Source organism: Apium graveolens, chromosome 6 (assembly GCF_009905375.1).
Source record: "Apium graveolens cultivar Ventura chromosome 6, ASM990537v1, whole genome shotgun sequence".
Taxonomy (NCBI): Eukaryota; Viridiplantae; Streptophyta; class Magnoliopsida; order Apiales; family Apiaceae; genus Apium; species Apium graveolens.
In genome coordinates, this window is record NC_133652.1 from 2,924,113 (window position 1) to 2,941,065 (window position 16,953).

General features: G+C 33.9%; 2 protein-coding genes across 2 annotated transcripts; both read left to right on the forward strand.

The window, feature by feature from the left end:
* Positions 1-2,014: 2,014 nt before the first annotated feature.
* LOC141664428 (uncharacterized) lies at positions 2,015-7,490 on the forward strand. Its single transcript, XM_074470381.1, has 8 exons — positions 2,015-2,726; positions 4,333-4,488; positions 4,700-4,795; positions 4,894-4,995; positions 5,126-5,239; positions 5,814-5,978; positions 6,097-6,453; positions 6,952-7,490. The coding sequence occupies exons 1-8, from the start codon at positions 2,172-2,174 to the stop codon at positions 7,198-7,200; spliced, it is 1,794 nt and encodes a 597-aa protein (XP_074326482.1). The 5' UTR covers positions 2,015-2,171; the 3' UTR covers positions 7,201-7,490.
* A 365-nt stretch (positions 7,491-7,855) lies between these two features.
* On the forward strand, positions 7,856-16,886 carry LOC141664266 (protein PLASTID TRANSCRIPTIONALLY ACTIVE 10). The gene is made up of 12 exons (XM_074470181.1): positions 7,856-8,747; positions 9,118-9,177; positions 9,284-9,313; positions 9,809-9,882; positions 10,778-10,859; positions 12,309-12,382; positions 12,562-12,628; positions 13,954-14,046; positions 14,871-15,047; positions 15,176-15,226; positions 15,758-15,909; positions 16,358-16,886. Exons 1-12 carry the CDS (start codon positions 8,010-8,012, stop codon positions 16,791-16,793), a joined length of 2,034 nt encoding a protein of 677 aa, XP_074326282.1. The 5' UTR covers positions 7,856-8,009; the 3' UTR covers positions 16,794-16,886.
* Positions 16,887-16,953: the final 67 nt, after the last annotated feature.

Below are 16,953 nucleotides of genomic sequence, written 5' to 3' on the forward strand. Positions count from 1 at the left end.
TTATTTCAATTTGCGAGACTTGAAAAGTTATTTTTTTTATTAATTGTAGTATTTTAAACACAATATAATGTAACTTTTCAAAAATTATAATCAGATAACTATATTATCTTAAATACAAAAAAAATTTAAGTATTAATTTTGCTTCTAAACAGGGAATTTTCTTAATGGTTAATGTAAATGGATAATAAGTTATGACCCGTTAAATTATAATAACAAAATTAAACTCAATTATATTATTTTTTAATTTGGATTTGTATTTGATTGTATATTTCGAGTAATATTCGGTTTAATAATATAATATTCGGTTTTGATCAGTTTCAAGTTATAATCGTATTTAGTATTCAGATTATTTTGGGTAAAAATTTCAATTTGGGTAACTTTCAAATCGGTTTCAACTAATTTTCGGATCATTATCAAATTATACAATTCGAATCTCAATCAAATCTCGATTTTATAAATTTCAATCGATTTTTCAGCGGACCCGTTTTGATAGGTCTAATTGCGGATCGAATTGGAGTTTCCTTAGGTAGCCAGCGGCCTTTATCCTTAACTGAAGGCAGAAGCAGAAGCAATAAGGCTCAGATTACTGTTAAAAATTGTTTTACTGTTAGAAAAAGTGCTGCTGAAAAAAGTGTTGTTGTAAAAATCAGATGACTGTTTGGTAATTTTTTTGATACGTATATGTGTTGATGCGAAAAATTAAAAATAATGATGATTTTGGTAAGTTTTGATGGTGAAATCGGCATTTATTTCCCGCAACAGCTGAAAAACAGCATTTTCTAAAAATATGGGGGACTTACTTTATCTAACAACAACTTTTAGGCCAAAAGCACTTTTCCGAAAAGTAGCTTTTAAATTTTACCAAACAATTTTTTAACTTTTTTTCAGCGAAAAGCTGTTATTACTGTATGCAACAGCAATAAGAAACATACCCCAAGTCAGGATACTCAAAACTAGGAGATCTTTTCAACGACTGTAGTTTTATCAAATATATCTTGATTTAATTTTTTATATATTTTTGATTATTTTTATGAATATTATATTATTCATTATTTATGAATTGTTTTGAATTAAATAAAAAAATGTAAAGTGCATTTCGTATACACGTGCTTTACTGAACACAATATTTGCTATACTGTAATTCAAAATTGAGCACTTGAATACCATTGTTTGAGTTTTGTTATACTTTATTGCATTATGTTAAAAATGTTAATTTGGATTGACCTGTTAATAATTTAGGGAGCGAATTGCATTTTTTATATTCACACTTTACTTAAATACGCCACTTACAATATTATAATTTCAAATAAAATATTCTACACCTTAAATATTATTAAAAAATATTTATCCAAATGTTTTATAATTAATAACTTTTGTTATAATAATACAGGATCTCTCGTCATTCATATATATCTGCGAGTTAAATTTAATTACTTGTCATGTCACATAATTTTGTAAATATTTAGATGTAAGTTTTGTATTTTTAGCATTACTTTAATTTCAAATATAAATTAAAGTATTACTTCGTAAACCATTAACGCAATTAATCCAAATGAAAAATATGCAATAAAGTATAACAAAATGTGAATATTGATATTTCAAGTATTCGATTTTGGATTAGAATGTTACAAGTAATATCGTAAGTAGTATGTTGAGCACACAAAATGTACCTTAATCAAAAATTTAAATTTATCACTCATTTACTCCATAGTTAGTCCAATCTTTGATATAAAATTATAATTGGAATCTGTTAAATGAAGAAAAGTGCTGGATATCCCAAATTTATTATTCAAATTTTTTATTAATTAATATGACATATATATAATGTATTTTAATTTGAGAGCGCGTATACATTGGTCCATATCATTATTTAATAAATCAGTATTTGAAAAGGATATTTAAAAAAATATTTGGGATATCTCGCGATTTTCGTTGAATAAATCAAGGAAATTAATTGGGACAAATTATTTCCATAACAAATTTTAAAACTCCCCCAATTTCGATCTCTCCGCCAAATCAACTTTATTTTCAAATTTGTTGTTTCATCTCTTTCTCGTGTGTTCTCTCCAGCTAACATAATCTCTCTAATTATACACACATTTAATTCTTCCCTTTTAAATTATCCCCAATCTTCTAATTCTAAACCCTAGCTTTTTCAAATGCTATGAACTATGGCCACGTCAGCTTTCAAATCGACGACGAAGCGGACGCCGATCGGAGCAAAGTCAAGCTCCGCCGACTTGTCTTCCTCCTCCGTCAAGCTTCATCGGCGTTCTAGAAGCCTCAGTCAAGCTCCGGCGCCGAGAGGCAAGTTCGTTAACACAATTAGAGGCTCTGGAGTTCCTGAGATTAGTGTCGATGATCTCGCGGTCGATATTTTTCTTCAGGACCTTGAGAATGATGAGGTGGAAGGCGATACGCGCCGGGAGGATAGGCGGAGAGAGAGGATTAGTGTGGGGAGTGATCGGGATGTGAGGCGAGGGAGGTCGGTTTGTAGGCAGAGTGGGAGAGGCGGTGAGGGAAAAGGTGGAGTTTACGAGGTTTCAAGTGAGGCGAATTTGAGGAGGAGAAGGTCTGTTTCGGTAGCTCGGAGTAATTTGAGTGATGTGAATTTGAATTCGAGGAGGTCTGGTTCGGTTGCTCCGAATGGTTTGAGTGATGTGAATTTGAGTTCGAGGAGGAGGAGGTCTGTTTCCGTGGCACGGGGAAGAATTAGTGGTTCGGAGGTTAGGGTTTTGAATTTGTTGCTGTTTTTATGTTTCGATGATTATTGTTTGTTTAGTGTGGTTTCTTTAATAATGTTTGGCATTGAAATTGAAAATGTGAATTAACTATTGTTTGTTTGGTGTGGTTTCTTTAATAGTGTTGGCACTGAAATTAGAAATATGAACTGGTACTTATTAAGGAAATGCATATAATGTTACATTTGTGGTTATGTTTTTTTAAGATTTTTCGCAGTTGTGGTAGAATTATCGAATCTATATGGCAGTTAGACATGTTGCACATCGATTCCTAGTTGAGGCATAGATAGAGTGTGCACTGAAACTTCGTATCCATTTATAGACTGTAGTTACCAAAACAAAAAAGGCTTCATCTGTTGTTCTTGGTATCATGTACTCAAAAGGATGATATAAGTTATGGGTCTTGTTGGGGTTAAGTTGATCATTTTTTTAGAAGGGGTTAATTATCAATGATATCCTCTTTGCTCTAGTATAGTAAGTGGTTTACTGGTTGAGGAATGGTCTCAAAGTGGTCAGTCACTGATTCAAAATGCACACGGCATTAATCAGTAGCACTTTGTTGTTTTCAGAGCAGAAGTGGCAAGTGACCGTTATAGTTACACGCGGCAGTTACATGGCAACTAGGATTTTAAGTTTTAAATTTAAAAAGTTCAATTACTGAATACATACAGTGTAAAATAATTTTTTTGATATTAAATCTTCCAGCTAATGAAAAGCAAGAAACGAGTCCTTGACTCCTTGTATTATTTCTGATTAATGTATGTTCATCTTTCCCCTCTTTGTCTCAACTTTTCATTCCTTGTTAAATTATACCATATCTTGTGGACTGATAAATTACCAAACTGAGTCATTATTATTTTTTATAAAAAATTAAGATCTAATATAGTTAAAAACTTGTCGATAAGCATCATGACATATATGTACACATATCCACAGCAATACAAAATTCTTTATTTGGGGTTCATATATTTTTCTAATGAAAAGTAGTTTAAAATCCTGAAACCGAACCTTTTGCAAATTTGTAATAAGGCACGTGTACCTCTGACATACAGCTTGAATTCATGTCTGCTATGATATATTCACTGCCACGTATAAAATGCCCACCCATGGAGCAGGCGCGAAACTGTAGTGGTTTCCCTTAAGCAGACTTCAGATGGTCACTAGAACCCTAATTTCCATTTTGTTCTAGTTGTCTATTTAAAATATTATTTAATGTGGTTGGCATGTCAGCTTTCATTTTTGTTTTTGGTTGCCGCATGCTCTGAAGGCCATTATGTTTTATAACGAATGTATCGAATTGAAAAGCGTGCCCTTTTAATTTATTCGGTGTTCATTTCTAGACTGTTTTATAACTGGTCACCTATATATATTGGGTCACAACGAATGATGGCATTAATATTTAACCAATTTTAGAGGTTCATATATTTGAATGTCATTGCCAAACATCAATGCTTCATGGCAAGCTCTAACTTCTATTTCTTAATTACATAAAATAGCTGTAACGTCCAATTGAATTTTTAAAACAATGACTGATTATTGTCTTTATTACCCTGTTGTATATTAATTAACCTTTTCTTTTTCCGACTGACAGATTGATATACCTCAGTCGCAAAGAATTAACAACCGTGCTAATACGAAGAATATAGGTAATGGTGGAATCTCTAATCCACATAAACCGACAAGTGATCGGCGCTTGGTGAGGTCATATAGCCAAACAGATCTGTTGAGGTCACATGATGGGTACTCGGTAAGAGTTTTAAATTTCTTGCTAGTACATTGACAGAGTATTTGTTATAGTGTTTTGGCATCCTATGAGGTATTTTGATCGTTTATTATATAAATAGATCAAGTGCACGTAATAAGCAATTAATAAATGACACTACATGAAATTTAAAGATTTTATTTTATTCGTTTGTAAAACTGAAATGTTTTATGATGCATTTCGTTGTGTCATTTAGAGCCATTCTTCTTCGTTGACTGATGATGAAGCAAGGGATGCTCATTATGGTAAAAATGAGGTTGAAAAAACTATTCGTGCAGTTTATGCCCAAAAGGTATGTTCACTATTTCGTATACAAAAGCTGCATTTTCTGTTGAGTCTTCTAGATGTTACTTATCATTATGTCTTCTTTAATATGATGTTATATCTCAGGCAGAGCACCCTGTTGGCGAAGTCGTGCACGGTGAATTGTATCAAGCAATGAGGAAAGAGCTGAGATATGCTGTTGAGGAAATCAGGACAGAGCTTGAACAGGTTGGTTGTAATGTAGAGATTTCGAACTCACATTCCGGTGATTGTTTTTTTTCAATATTTTTTCTTGTAAACCTGTGGCTCATGTATCTTGTGGAAGTTGTCTAAACTCTAAACCTTTCATTGTGTATAGGTGATGGTTAAAGGAAGCTCAACACTGGGCAGTGCTGATAGCCTGAAATCAAGTGAAGCCGATCTTCAAGCAGTTTCTGCAATCACGAGAAATTATGCGTCAAAGCTGGAGCAGGCGAGTATATGATATCTATAGAATGCAATTCTTAATTTTCAAATATCTAATGTCCTTCAGCTGAGAACTGCAGAGAATCGACTTTATGAACTTTAGGCTTTGTAATTTTTAAATTAGTGTACTCTGGAATTGGGACACCATCACACTAAATTTTAATTAGATGATTTTCTTATAAATTGAACTTCGAAGGGAAAACTCATAACCAAATTTAATCAAGAAGATATATATAGTAGTATCCAGTAGAAACCTTAATATAGGTACTGTGTACGTATGTGGGAACTCCGACTTAATGGTGCTTGCTTTTCTTTATGCTGGTTATGTTTTCATTAGTATAATGTATATTTAAAAGAAAATCCACCAGAATTTTTGCTCGTTATAGACACTTATTACTTCAAGGGTATGTCTTGAGTACAACTTTCACACTTCACTCAAACAACTCCAGTGCTAGGGAAACAATATTAAAAGTAGTGGACTGCTAAACAATGTTACAGAATATATGAGCCGGGTATGTTGTTTGATACTAACTTTTTTTTTTGCTATACGTAACAGCTGAGACCTGTGTAACTTGTGTTAATTTGAATTTTCTCTTTTATTGCAGTCAGAAAAGCGAAAACAAGAGCTGCTAGCTGAGATGTTGTTGGAAGAACAGAGAGGAAAGGAGCTTTCGAAGATTGTAAAAGAATTGCTTCCTCAGCCAAGGAACAATATTATTGAACAGAAACCATTACGAACAAGGAAGGTTAGATACAAATTTCAGAGAACTATGAGATTAATTTTTTTAGTACATGTAGTGCTTTTTTGTTGATCTGGTTGCAAAAAGAGTCTTCTTTTAACTTTATGTTTTGACATCTTTCTAGAGAAGTAGCGACAAAAACAGGATGTCTAAACGATTGACTGAAGAAGCAGAGAAGTATTTTGAGGATTTCATATCAAATGTTGAAGATACAGATATTTCCTCAATTGATGGAGAAAGAAGTGATGCAAGTTCTAGTTTAGGTGGGATGAGTAAACAAAGAGAGTACGCACCATATTGTGTGGAGAAATTAGAAGGCAATCAAGGTCGAGCAGGATATAATACTCAATCTGTTGCTATGGATGGTGTTAAATTGCCATGGTTGCAGTGGGAAACCTGCGACGATGGTTCCCCCCTTCCAAGTAAGAGTAAGACTGAGTTTCCTGTGACTCCAAAGACTATATTATGGGATGCAGCTCAGGTTCTTGTCTCTACTCTCAACTATAATTTATTATTTTATAGACTTCTGTTATAATTATCATGGCAAACTTTTTTCTTGAAATACTTCCATTATACACCCAACAACTTTGTCGGGTAATATAGCACCAAGCTTGCATATGCTCATATAAATATGCATTTGTACACATTTGTAATTAAAGATAAATGCACTAATTGATTTGTATATATAACTAGCACTAGTTCCCAGTTGTTTTAACTTTTCTGTATGGATGTTGCTAGATTGATTTCTTTTGTTGTATCATATTCATCCTTATTTTTTATCGTTGTTGAACCATTCTCTTCTTTTGTTTATAGCTGAATTTGGTTTTTAAATTGCTCCCTAGTTAACTGACCTTTGTTTATGCATAAAAAATTGGCTATTTGTTCAAGTCAACAACTCTGTTGTTTCCTTTTAGGATATAGTTTTAGTATGTGTAGTACTTCACAGAGGTTAGTAGTAATAACCTCTTAATTTTTACAGGACTCAAATGGTCATCCCAGTAGCAGACAAGAGAGTTGTAGCCCGGGCCTTGTCAGCCATTCGATAAACAGCAGAAAAGACGGGCAAAGCAAAACCAAAGAGGCTGAGAAACCGCAACAATCCAGGTTTGACATGGACGGATATCTCGAGCTTCAAAGAAATGAAGAGCTATTGTATGAAAGATGGAGACAGCGTGACCGAATAAGTGCAGGTCATCTATTGCTATGCGGCAATCACCTTAGGTTTTAACTTGAGAAACAGACATAATAATGTATCAAGACAATGAATTTTTGTACAAAATTTGTTGAAGTAGATTTACTTATCTAGCCATTAAGGCAATGCGTTTAATATCCAAATAGGAGTCCTTTCACCAGCAGTACTAGACCTTGGTAACGAATGATATGTTACAATAGTTCATTCAAGTCTCAGATCGTTACTGCATAGTGCACTGCATATTTACCCTGCTGCCTCTACTGTACTGTAATAAAAGTGTAAATCGGAAGACAATACAATTTCCAGGATATAACTTCATTAAAATACATCTAATATTTTTATGTTACAGGTATAATAAGATAAGATAATTGAAAATATTGAAAATCTATTTCTAACTACTCATTTTTTGGTCAAAATGGAATAAAATGATCTTCGAATTTCTAAACCTACGTTTAATTCGGTTTATATTCGAATTTGTATAAGTACTTCATGAAATTCGTTTAATTCGATTTATCTTCATATTTGTATCAATATTTATTAAAATTTCGTGTTTTTTTTTACCGTAGGATTTATCCAGTACGTACCCGAAGAGTAGCAGGAGCGTGACTAATTACAAATCCGAGTACTCCGAACTCAACCCATTTTAAAGACAAACTCCTTCAAGGACATAGGGTCAAGTGACCAAAGTACCCACACTCCCTCTTCTTTACTACCAACACCAAACTTAAACTCTATCCATTACAATCTCACTCAAAAACACAAAAACACTACAACTAATGTCAAAGACTCAAAGTGAGTGAAACAACCTTAAACCCCCAAAACCCTCCTTACCAATCTCAAAAAAGATGCAATCTTTTCAAATCCAAACCCCTCCATTTCTCTTCTCTTTAATTCCTCCTAAACCCTCCTTAAACCCTAAAAAAATCTTTAAACCCCCATCAAATTTCACCTTTTTTTTCCAAACCCTAAAATTCCCAGCTCCCAAAGCCTTCTCCTCCGATGAATTCCCCGTCGACGAGTCGTTTCTCGAGGCTTTCGGGCCTAAAGATAAGGATACTGAAGACGAGGCTCGAAGAAAGAACTGGATTGACCGTGGCTGGGCTCCCTGGGAGGAAATTCTCTCCCCGGAAGCCGATTTCGCAAGAAAATCGCTTAATGAAGGCGAGGAAGTCCCGTTACAGAACCCCGAATCGATAGAGGCTTTTAAAATGTTGGTTCCTAAGTATAGGAAGCAGAAAATGAAGGAAATGGGGTTGAGTGAGGATGAGTATTTAGCTAAGCAATTTGAGATTAAAGGCGAAAAACCGGAGCCTTTGAGTACAATGTGGGCTGGTCCTCTGGTGGTTAGACATGTTCCGCCTAGAGATTGGCCTCCGAGAGGGTGGGAGGTGGATAGGAAGGAGTTGGAGTTTATTAGGGAAGCGCATAAGTTGATGGCGGTGAGAGTTGATTGCGATGATGTGGAGAAGGTGTCGAGTATTGAAACGGATAAGATGTGTTTGGATAGGTATAAGGTGTTTTTGAAGCAGTATAATGAGTGGGTTGCTGCGAATAAGGATAGATTGGAGGAGGAGTCTTATAAGGTTAGTTTTCGGTTTTATCTATTTCTCGGTGTATTGCTGCTTATGATAGATAGATAGGTAGATAATTGCTTAGTGGTTAGTACAATTGTTCGGATTGAACCCATGGCATCTAATAGTTTATTGGATATTGACATCTAATGGTGGTTCATTACCACCTTTTACATTACCTGCTGATGGTTATTGGAGCGTTCGTAGACATGCTTTATCCAAATTTAGCAATAGCTTTTGAAATATATTGGGTTTGTAGAAAGTACTGTATGTATGATCCAAGTTGGGAATGATCTGTTCCTGATGGGGGAGATGCAATAGTTTCTAAGCATGTTTGATTAGGTTGTTGGATGCTAATGAGAAATTATATACTTGCGTACAGCTTGACCAAGATGATTATCCTGGTAGGAGGAAGAGAGGCAAGGACTACAAAGAAGGCATGGTAAGATGCTTGTCTTTCTAAAGATTGAATAATATTTTAATTTGTTACCTATCGTAGTTCCTGGTCTGCTAATGATAACGGTCTTACTTCTTTTTTGTTTTTGCAGTTTGAGTTACCATTTTATTATCCAGGACAAGTAAGTTATATATTTTTCTATCTTTATATATTTAAGTGCAGTTTTATACATGTGACAAGTCCAGTTCTTGATTGGAGTAATAATGAATCTTATATTCTTCTTCTGATAGAGTTACCAGCTCATTATGAGCCTCTTCATCTTGCATTTTTGTACCCCGTGCTGTTCAGTTAATACATTGCTAGTGTTGCACTAAGAGCTGTAACAGGGACTAGATAACATCGTTTTGAGTAGATTTTTTCCTTCACCCAAAAGAGAGGCAAATGAGAACTAAGTTTCCTGGTTCACGAAATTTGGGTTATGTGCAATAGGTAAATTGATATAAGAAGAGTGCACTTGGTCATCATTTTACAAATAGTATGTTCTACCCATTTAGCTAAAGAATAGATAGATGCTGTTTTTATGGGTGTATGTATTGTGGAGATCCTTTCTTCTTTTAGCATGAATTTGTTTAAGAATCTATCTAATAGCAGATCAACTTCTCGCCATATCTTGCAGATTTGTGTAGGTAAAGTGACTACTTTACATCTTTATCAAGGAGCATTTGTTGACATTGGAGGTGTCCATGATGGGTAACTATCATTCCCTTATTCTTTATTTGGTGATGCAGAGAGTTTTATTATCTAGGTGAAATATTTGTGTGAAGGGACAGTACTGGGTAAATGACGTGTCTAATGTGTATCAAGCAATTGAAGGATTAGTAATAACCTGGTTTGCATCTTCTGTTCTATCAAAGGGAGAGACAAAAAACACTTATCCAGGAAAAGAAAAAAGATACGGGCTTATATGTACAAGCCTGGGTGGACATGTCCAATATTAAGAGATGTTCTGTAAAATAAAAGAAATATGTTATATGTTGTGTGTGTGTGTGTGTGTGTATGAATGTATTCTTGGGACATGTCCAACCTTCTAGAATGATTTTAAAAATTATTTTGGATTTGCTCTGACTAATTGCAGCTGTATGTTGTTACACATAGATTAGGATAATTAGGTGGTTTGGATTTTTTACTAATTACAGTTCCGACTTCTAAGCATCGGGGTTACCTTGATGGCTAAATCATAATATTATTGCATTTCAATAACTGACTGATGCGACATTGTTATTAATGTATATATCAATTAATATGGAAATATGAAATAACATAATAGTGAAATTTAGTAGGTAAAAGCTCCATGTGGAACCATTCCTTCATTATAAATATTAAATATATCATTTAGGTTGTTTGTCACTTCCCTTTGCTGTTCAAAATATTGTTTAATGTCCATTTGATCTCTTTCTATCTCTAGCTAGAGTACTAGACCATCCACATGTTTGGACCTTCTAACTTGTATCTTATGCTTTTAACTATGTCTAGCCAACTGTCTTGACATTTATCGAAATGTGAAAATGCCTTGACATATTAAATACAGTATTAGTCACCATCTTCATGTCTTCCGTACCTCAGTTCTGATGTTTTCAACACTCAGGTGGGTTCCTATAAAACGTAACGACTGGTATTGGATTCGCCATCACATAAAAGTTGGTATGTCAGTTATCGTGGAAATCTTGGTGAGTATTGATTTGAATACAATTGTGCCCCTTCAACTTCTTTGTGCATACCATTTCCTTGGCTTTTACTATATATATATATATTTTTTGTAATTTGAGTTTGTGGACAGTATTGTGGGTTCACTCTTAGCATGTGCAACTATGAAGAATTAAAAGAAAAACGGAGACATGTGTGTATGGACCTAGCTAATATTGCAGGATGCTACAGGGGCACTTTAAATAATCATTAATAGTACTACTATGAATATTAAAGCATGGGTGTAATATTATGTATTAACACATAAGCATGATATAGATATATTGTTTAAACTCTACCTCTTTTTGTGGACTCTAAACTTCAGATTGATGTTTTGATAATCAAAGTAAAATAATAATCAACTGTAAAATGCAAATATAATACTCTCTCCGTCCTAACCAATTCTTTACGCTTTCCTTTTTGGGGTGTCCCTTCCATTTCTTTACATTACACAAAATTACCTAAAGTAGCAAACTTTATATTTTAAAAAAAAGTTGACATCTTACTATTTATTACTTACATACATCCCCAAGAAGTGTACTTTGTTCCTTTAATCAAGCCACTTGTGTATTACTTTGCATTCTTAATCTCTTTCTTGGTCTCCGTGCAAAAAGCATATGATAAGAAATCAAATGGACAGAGAGAGTATTATTTAGCTACTGAAGTTGACATGCAGCTTTACCTAAGACACGTTACGTTAGTCACTTTTTGTATAGAATTCAATATTCATGCAGGACTGTGTTCTTTTCAGAATTTTTTAGATGTTAACTGTTATGCTGACATGTATATTAGAACAGATACTGTGAATGTGATCTATTCTCGTGCTTAGCCTATCATTGTTTTAAAATAAATGTTTTTTCAAACAATTACTTGTGTAGCTGCTCACTCATGACCACATGTCTATTTGTTGTATACTAGTTATCCAAAAGGCAGGTGCAATGGCACATCAATTTTTATTTAAGAGCATAGAAGATATGATTCTTGCCGATTCTCAATCTTCTGCTGGAATATGTAGTGAGACTAGTCCGACAAATGACTTTAACATTGTCCCCTTCTCTATTACAACTTAAGAACTTAAAAGGTGGTGCAAGACTACTAAACCAATGGGCTACTCATAATTCGGAAAAGCATTTTCTAATTTATATTAAATTTTAAGCTACACTCCCTAGCAAGCTTGGTCACATTCATGACTACATAACTAATCTCATCATTAGTAATCATAAGCTCGTTTTGTTGGGTTACTTACAGAACACATATTATGTGAGCCATATAACTATTTATTGTAGCATATTACATAACATATATATTAGTATTGTTACGATTATTTATCATGCTAGAGCTGAATTATTTTCCTATTTCTGATGGGATGTTATATGCACATATCAATTTCATTTCAGCTTTTAAAGTCTGAAGCAAGTTTTTCTCTATTACAGGCAAAGCGAGATCCTTACCGTTTTCGATTTCCCATAGAGATGCGTTTTATTGATCCTAACATAGATCATCTGATGTATGTAGACTTTCCTTTTAACTTTGTTTAGACCCCTTGTTTTAACTATGTTTTGATGTAGATTATCTTTGTTTTGATCAACAATGTTGGAATTCATATAAATTTTAACCCATTTATTATTACATACTAAAGTGCTTCTAATGATCATTTAATGCATATTTTGTTTCCAATATTTGCAGCTTTAACAGATTTGAATTCCCACCGGTATTTCACCGCGATGAGGATGCTAATCCAGATGAGTTAATTGTGAGTAATTTTCTTTCATTCCAAGGAGTTTTCTGAGACGATCTCAATCTCTTTAATGTATTAGTATATGTTTATTTCAAGTCATGTAATATATATATCCTACTAGAGCACTATGCAGCTTGCACGGGGCTGCAGAGTGCAGAGCAACTATGTTACTCAGACTTGGGTTTGGAGTGTCCTACACGAAACATATCCTGGTGTCGTAATCGGCAATCTCGAAAATTTAGGACAGAGGGACATCGTTTAAATTTCGGACACGGATACGGAGACACGAAATATTTTAAAATAAATTATCTAATTTTTTTATGATAAAAATAAACAAGATATATAATTTTAGTTTTTAATTGTTTTATTATTATTTTGATAAAAAAATATTAATTTTATTGATTTTTAAAGTTAAACCAAACAGTATTTTTAAAATGTAAAAGACATGATAACAAAATACAATAGCACGAAGTTTAAAAGGTACAGGTGGGTTGGAGACAACTTGGTTGCAATTATTGAATTAAATGAATGTGGACTAAAGAAAGTCCAAATACATTGCGATACATTATACAATTTGTTTATACACATACATCGGCGATCTTCTATTTAGCTTTTGTATTGTCTTCTTCATTTTCCTTTCTACTTTTATCTCTTACAATCGTCTTCTTCTTGTTCTCTATCTTTTATATCATCTCTCCTTCTATAATCACTCCACAAAGCATGATTTATCTCCGGCAAGCTTCAATTTTAATTGCTCTAGCGACTTTTAACTTATCCGGCGACAGAGAAGAAGTGTCGGACTTTCAATGGACAAATCCGCCACGTATCCTTCCTCGTGTCCCATGTCGCATGTCTTTAAATACCGGGCGTGAGAGGACTCGAACCCGATACCTATCCCCAAACAGAGTTCTGATACCGTGGTAAGTAACATGTTCTAAAACCTTAAGATGTTAGGGAAATGATCTTACCACGATCATGTTATTTCTTCAACATCCCCCCTCGCTCAAAAGCACTTTGTATTTGAGTTCGAAAGATGGATCATTAGGTGGTTCGTCCTTTTTTAGGGCCTAGCTACTAGACATCCAACATGGAGTATTATAGCGTCCTATCTTGTGAAATTGGTAGCTCAACCTTGCAAAAATTAATAAAAAGAAGTAATGTTCATAAAATCATTGCTCAAATAAAATTAAGAAAATTACACTGCATTGATAGAGCATATAATGGTGGTTTTGAAATCCCAGCTTATGTACTTGTTACACAGGCTTGTAGTGCATAATATTTGTATGTTTAAATTGTTAATATATTCTTGTGTTTTATTATTGTCATGATGTCTTGTACAGCATGATAGTGGAAGACCTCCAATTCCTAGAAAGGATCCTGGAATTAAAATAGAGGAGGAACCATTGTTATCAAACCACCCATATGTTGACAAGGTAATGTTTTTGAATCTTTTTTAATGACTCAAGGAATGTATATACAATTGTGTGTCAGATTTGCATAGAGTAACATAGATCTTGCTTGGAAACCACTAGTTAATCTTTGTTTTTTCCTAATTAACCCCCAGTTAATCTCGATTGGTTTAAAAGTTAAAAATTTAATTTAGAGAGGATTGCCCTTGTATCATTTTCTAGAGAAGTCTATTATTTGAATAACACATATATATACATCCCTATACACAATTGGTCTCATCTGGTGATTCCTACGACAAATGGAACAATCAATTAATTTTATGGAGTTATCCAAAATATCAAAAGAAAATTGTTGTTTAAAACCGTTCTTTCTTCAAGTTCAGCAGCTTATATACCTTAACCTATAAAATTCAGGGTCAAACAATTCCACTATGACTGTAAGAACTGACATATTGATGGCATAATGCTTCGCACTATGTATGTTTTCTCTTGGAAATCACTGTTCTTGATACCTTCTAGCTCTTAAACACCTCTGACCCTTGTGTGGCATTAGATTTGTACTCTTTGCACCATGTTAGGAAAATTATATTAAGCGGTGAGGAATGGGCGAGGCCACCTTTTTTTGCAGTCCCAAACTCCCTATATTATCAAATATTACTAAGTTGCAGATGAGGTAGTATGGTTTCTGTTGACAGTGTCAAGTGACCATGTCTAGCATATAAGTGGAATTCATAGTTTTTCTTTTTCCTGAATGCTTGCTTTTGTCCATCTTATGATGCAACTAATATTATTGATAAAACCAGCACAAATTACATATGGCTGACAATATTGACATTGATGTGATGCAGTTATGGCAGCTCCATAATGCTGAACAGCTTATATTGGATGACTTTGAGATCAATCCTGAATATTACAAGGATAAAAACCTAAAAGATTTGAGCGATGATGAGGAATTTGATGAAGAAAATAGTATTGAATACACCCAAGCTTATCATAAGAAACAATTACTTCCTAAAATGATTGTGGTGAGTGTTAGGCCTAAATTTTCTTATTCCTTGTTAGATCTTAATGCAAGAAAATTCAAAAGTACCTTCAATTTTGTTTAATTCATTTATAATTCATTTACCTGAGATTGCTTGCTATCTTCTGCCAGAAAATAAGTGTGAAAGAACTTGACATGGAAGCTGCACTTGCTGAGCGTCTGGTATGTCCTTCGTTTATGAAGCTTCTTTTGTTTTTACATCCAAATCAGACTCCGTATCTTCTTGTTATATTATATTAGTTATGAATGTCATAATTTTTAAGAATGATTTGCTCTTTGCTAGCCAATAGTTAATATTTATTGTGAAAAGAATTCTCTGTTCTGCATATCCAATGTGAGTTATATTCAAGCCTATATGACAAAACTGTAATCAATAGATATTTAGAAGGGGCACTTAACGAAATTCTAGATGATTATTTCCGTCCTTGCTACTGATATATGCATGATACTGCACAGCCATCTGTTCTATTGGCAAACGTTCTTTTCGAACTTAATTACATGTTTGATGATATATCTGGCTAAAAATAGTTTCAAATGTGCTGGAATTTTATATCATAATATATCATCTTACTGTCACCTGATTTAATTTAAATCCAGTCACACGATTTAATTTAAGATGTCAAGTAATTTTTTTTAACAATTCAAGTTTTTTTTTCATATTATGTAGTTCAACATTGCTCTCTCATTCTGCAGCATAATAATAAACTGAGAAAGGAAGCTGAAAAAAGAGGAGAGAGGTTTAAAGTGCACAAAATGAGAAGAAACGAAGAGATGGATGAATATGATTTCATTCATTGGCGTCGATCTTTTGAGGAAAGAGAGGCATTGATCAGAGATATAAGTTGGTATGTGATTTTTTTTTACATAAATTAATGCCACAATAGATATTCATATTCTAGAAGGAAAGTCCCGCTTACAATGCCTAGATAAAAAATACGATTTATTCCATTATGTACTGAGAGAAGATGCCATTTAATTGCAAAAAGCAAACGAATTTGTGATCAGAGTACAAGTTGCTATTTACCCCGGATGAAATACAGGGGACTTTAAATGCAGAAATGAGATTAGGCAAACCTAAAATTGATTTCGTCAGTAGTTTTGTTCTTCAAAGAGCATTGTGTTTTTGACCTTGCCCCGACACATTTCTTCATGTGGTGGTGTTATGTTTCTGCATGCAGAAGTCGCATTATCAGAGCCTTTGTTCCATTCTAAAATATAAGAAGTCGTAGTATCTGACCTACTGTGAGATTTCTTCACTAATTTGATCTCTTATTTAATTTTACGATTCCACAGTCGTCAAGCCCTTGGCCTCCCGTTGAAAGAACCAGGAAGATATGTTGATGCCAGCAAGTTTGGGAAGGATCAATATGACCCTGATAACCCTCTATATCGGTATGATTACTGGGGTGAACCCAAAAATTCTGAAAAAAGCAAGCAAGAGCGGATGACAGATGCACACAACAAATCCATTGTTGGAAAGGGAACAGTTTGGTATGAGATGTCCTATGATGATGCAATTAAATTGCAAGAGCGAAGAGAAGCCCAGGGAAAGGTTAAAAAACCATACGATGAAGATGATATCGATGAATATCAAAGCGACGAAGATAGTGACGATGATTTTGATTACAGCATCTTAAGTGAACCTATTGAGAATGAGTCCGACCAGCCTGTTGTCAACGGGACACAATCATCCAGATTATCATCAGATGATGGAATGTTTGAGAACTGAAATGTTAAAGTAGCATGAGTAATGGCAAGTTGGCTAATTGTTGTATGTACAGCAATAGATATCTAGATAGTTTTATCATCTTCGCAATTTTAATGTTTTGGTTCCTTGTTTTTATTTTTTTTTCGGGGGAGAAGCAACATAATGATTGGCCTTCTTTTTA

Excerpts from the sequence above, each read along its gene's own strand:
- LOC141664428 (XM_074470381.1), top strand. The coding sequence starts at position 2,172 with ATGGCCACGTCAGCTTTCAAATCGACGACGAAGCGGACGCCGATCGGA. Across the intron at positions 4,796-4,893 it reads GTGCAGTTTATGCCCAAAAG|GCAGAGCACCCTGTTGGCGA; the intron begins GTATGTTCACTA and ends GTTATATCTCAG. Across the intron at positions 4,996-5,125 it reads TCAGGACAGAGCTTGAACAG|GTGATGGTTAAAGGAAGCTC; the intron begins GTTGGTTGTAAT and ends CATTGTGTATAG.
- LOC141664266 (XM_074470181.1), top strand. The coding sequence starts at position 8,010 with ATGCAATCTTTTCAAATCCAAACCCCTCCATTTCTCTTCTCTTTAATT. Across the intron at positions 9,314-9,808 it reads CATTTTATTATCCAGGACAA|ATTTGTGTAGGTAAAGTGAC; the intron begins GTAAGTTATATA and ends CATATCTTGCAG. Across the intron at positions 9,883-10,777 it reads ATTGGAGGTGTCCATGATGG|GTGGGTTCCTATAAAACGTA; the intron begins GTAACTATCATT and ends TTCAACACTCAG.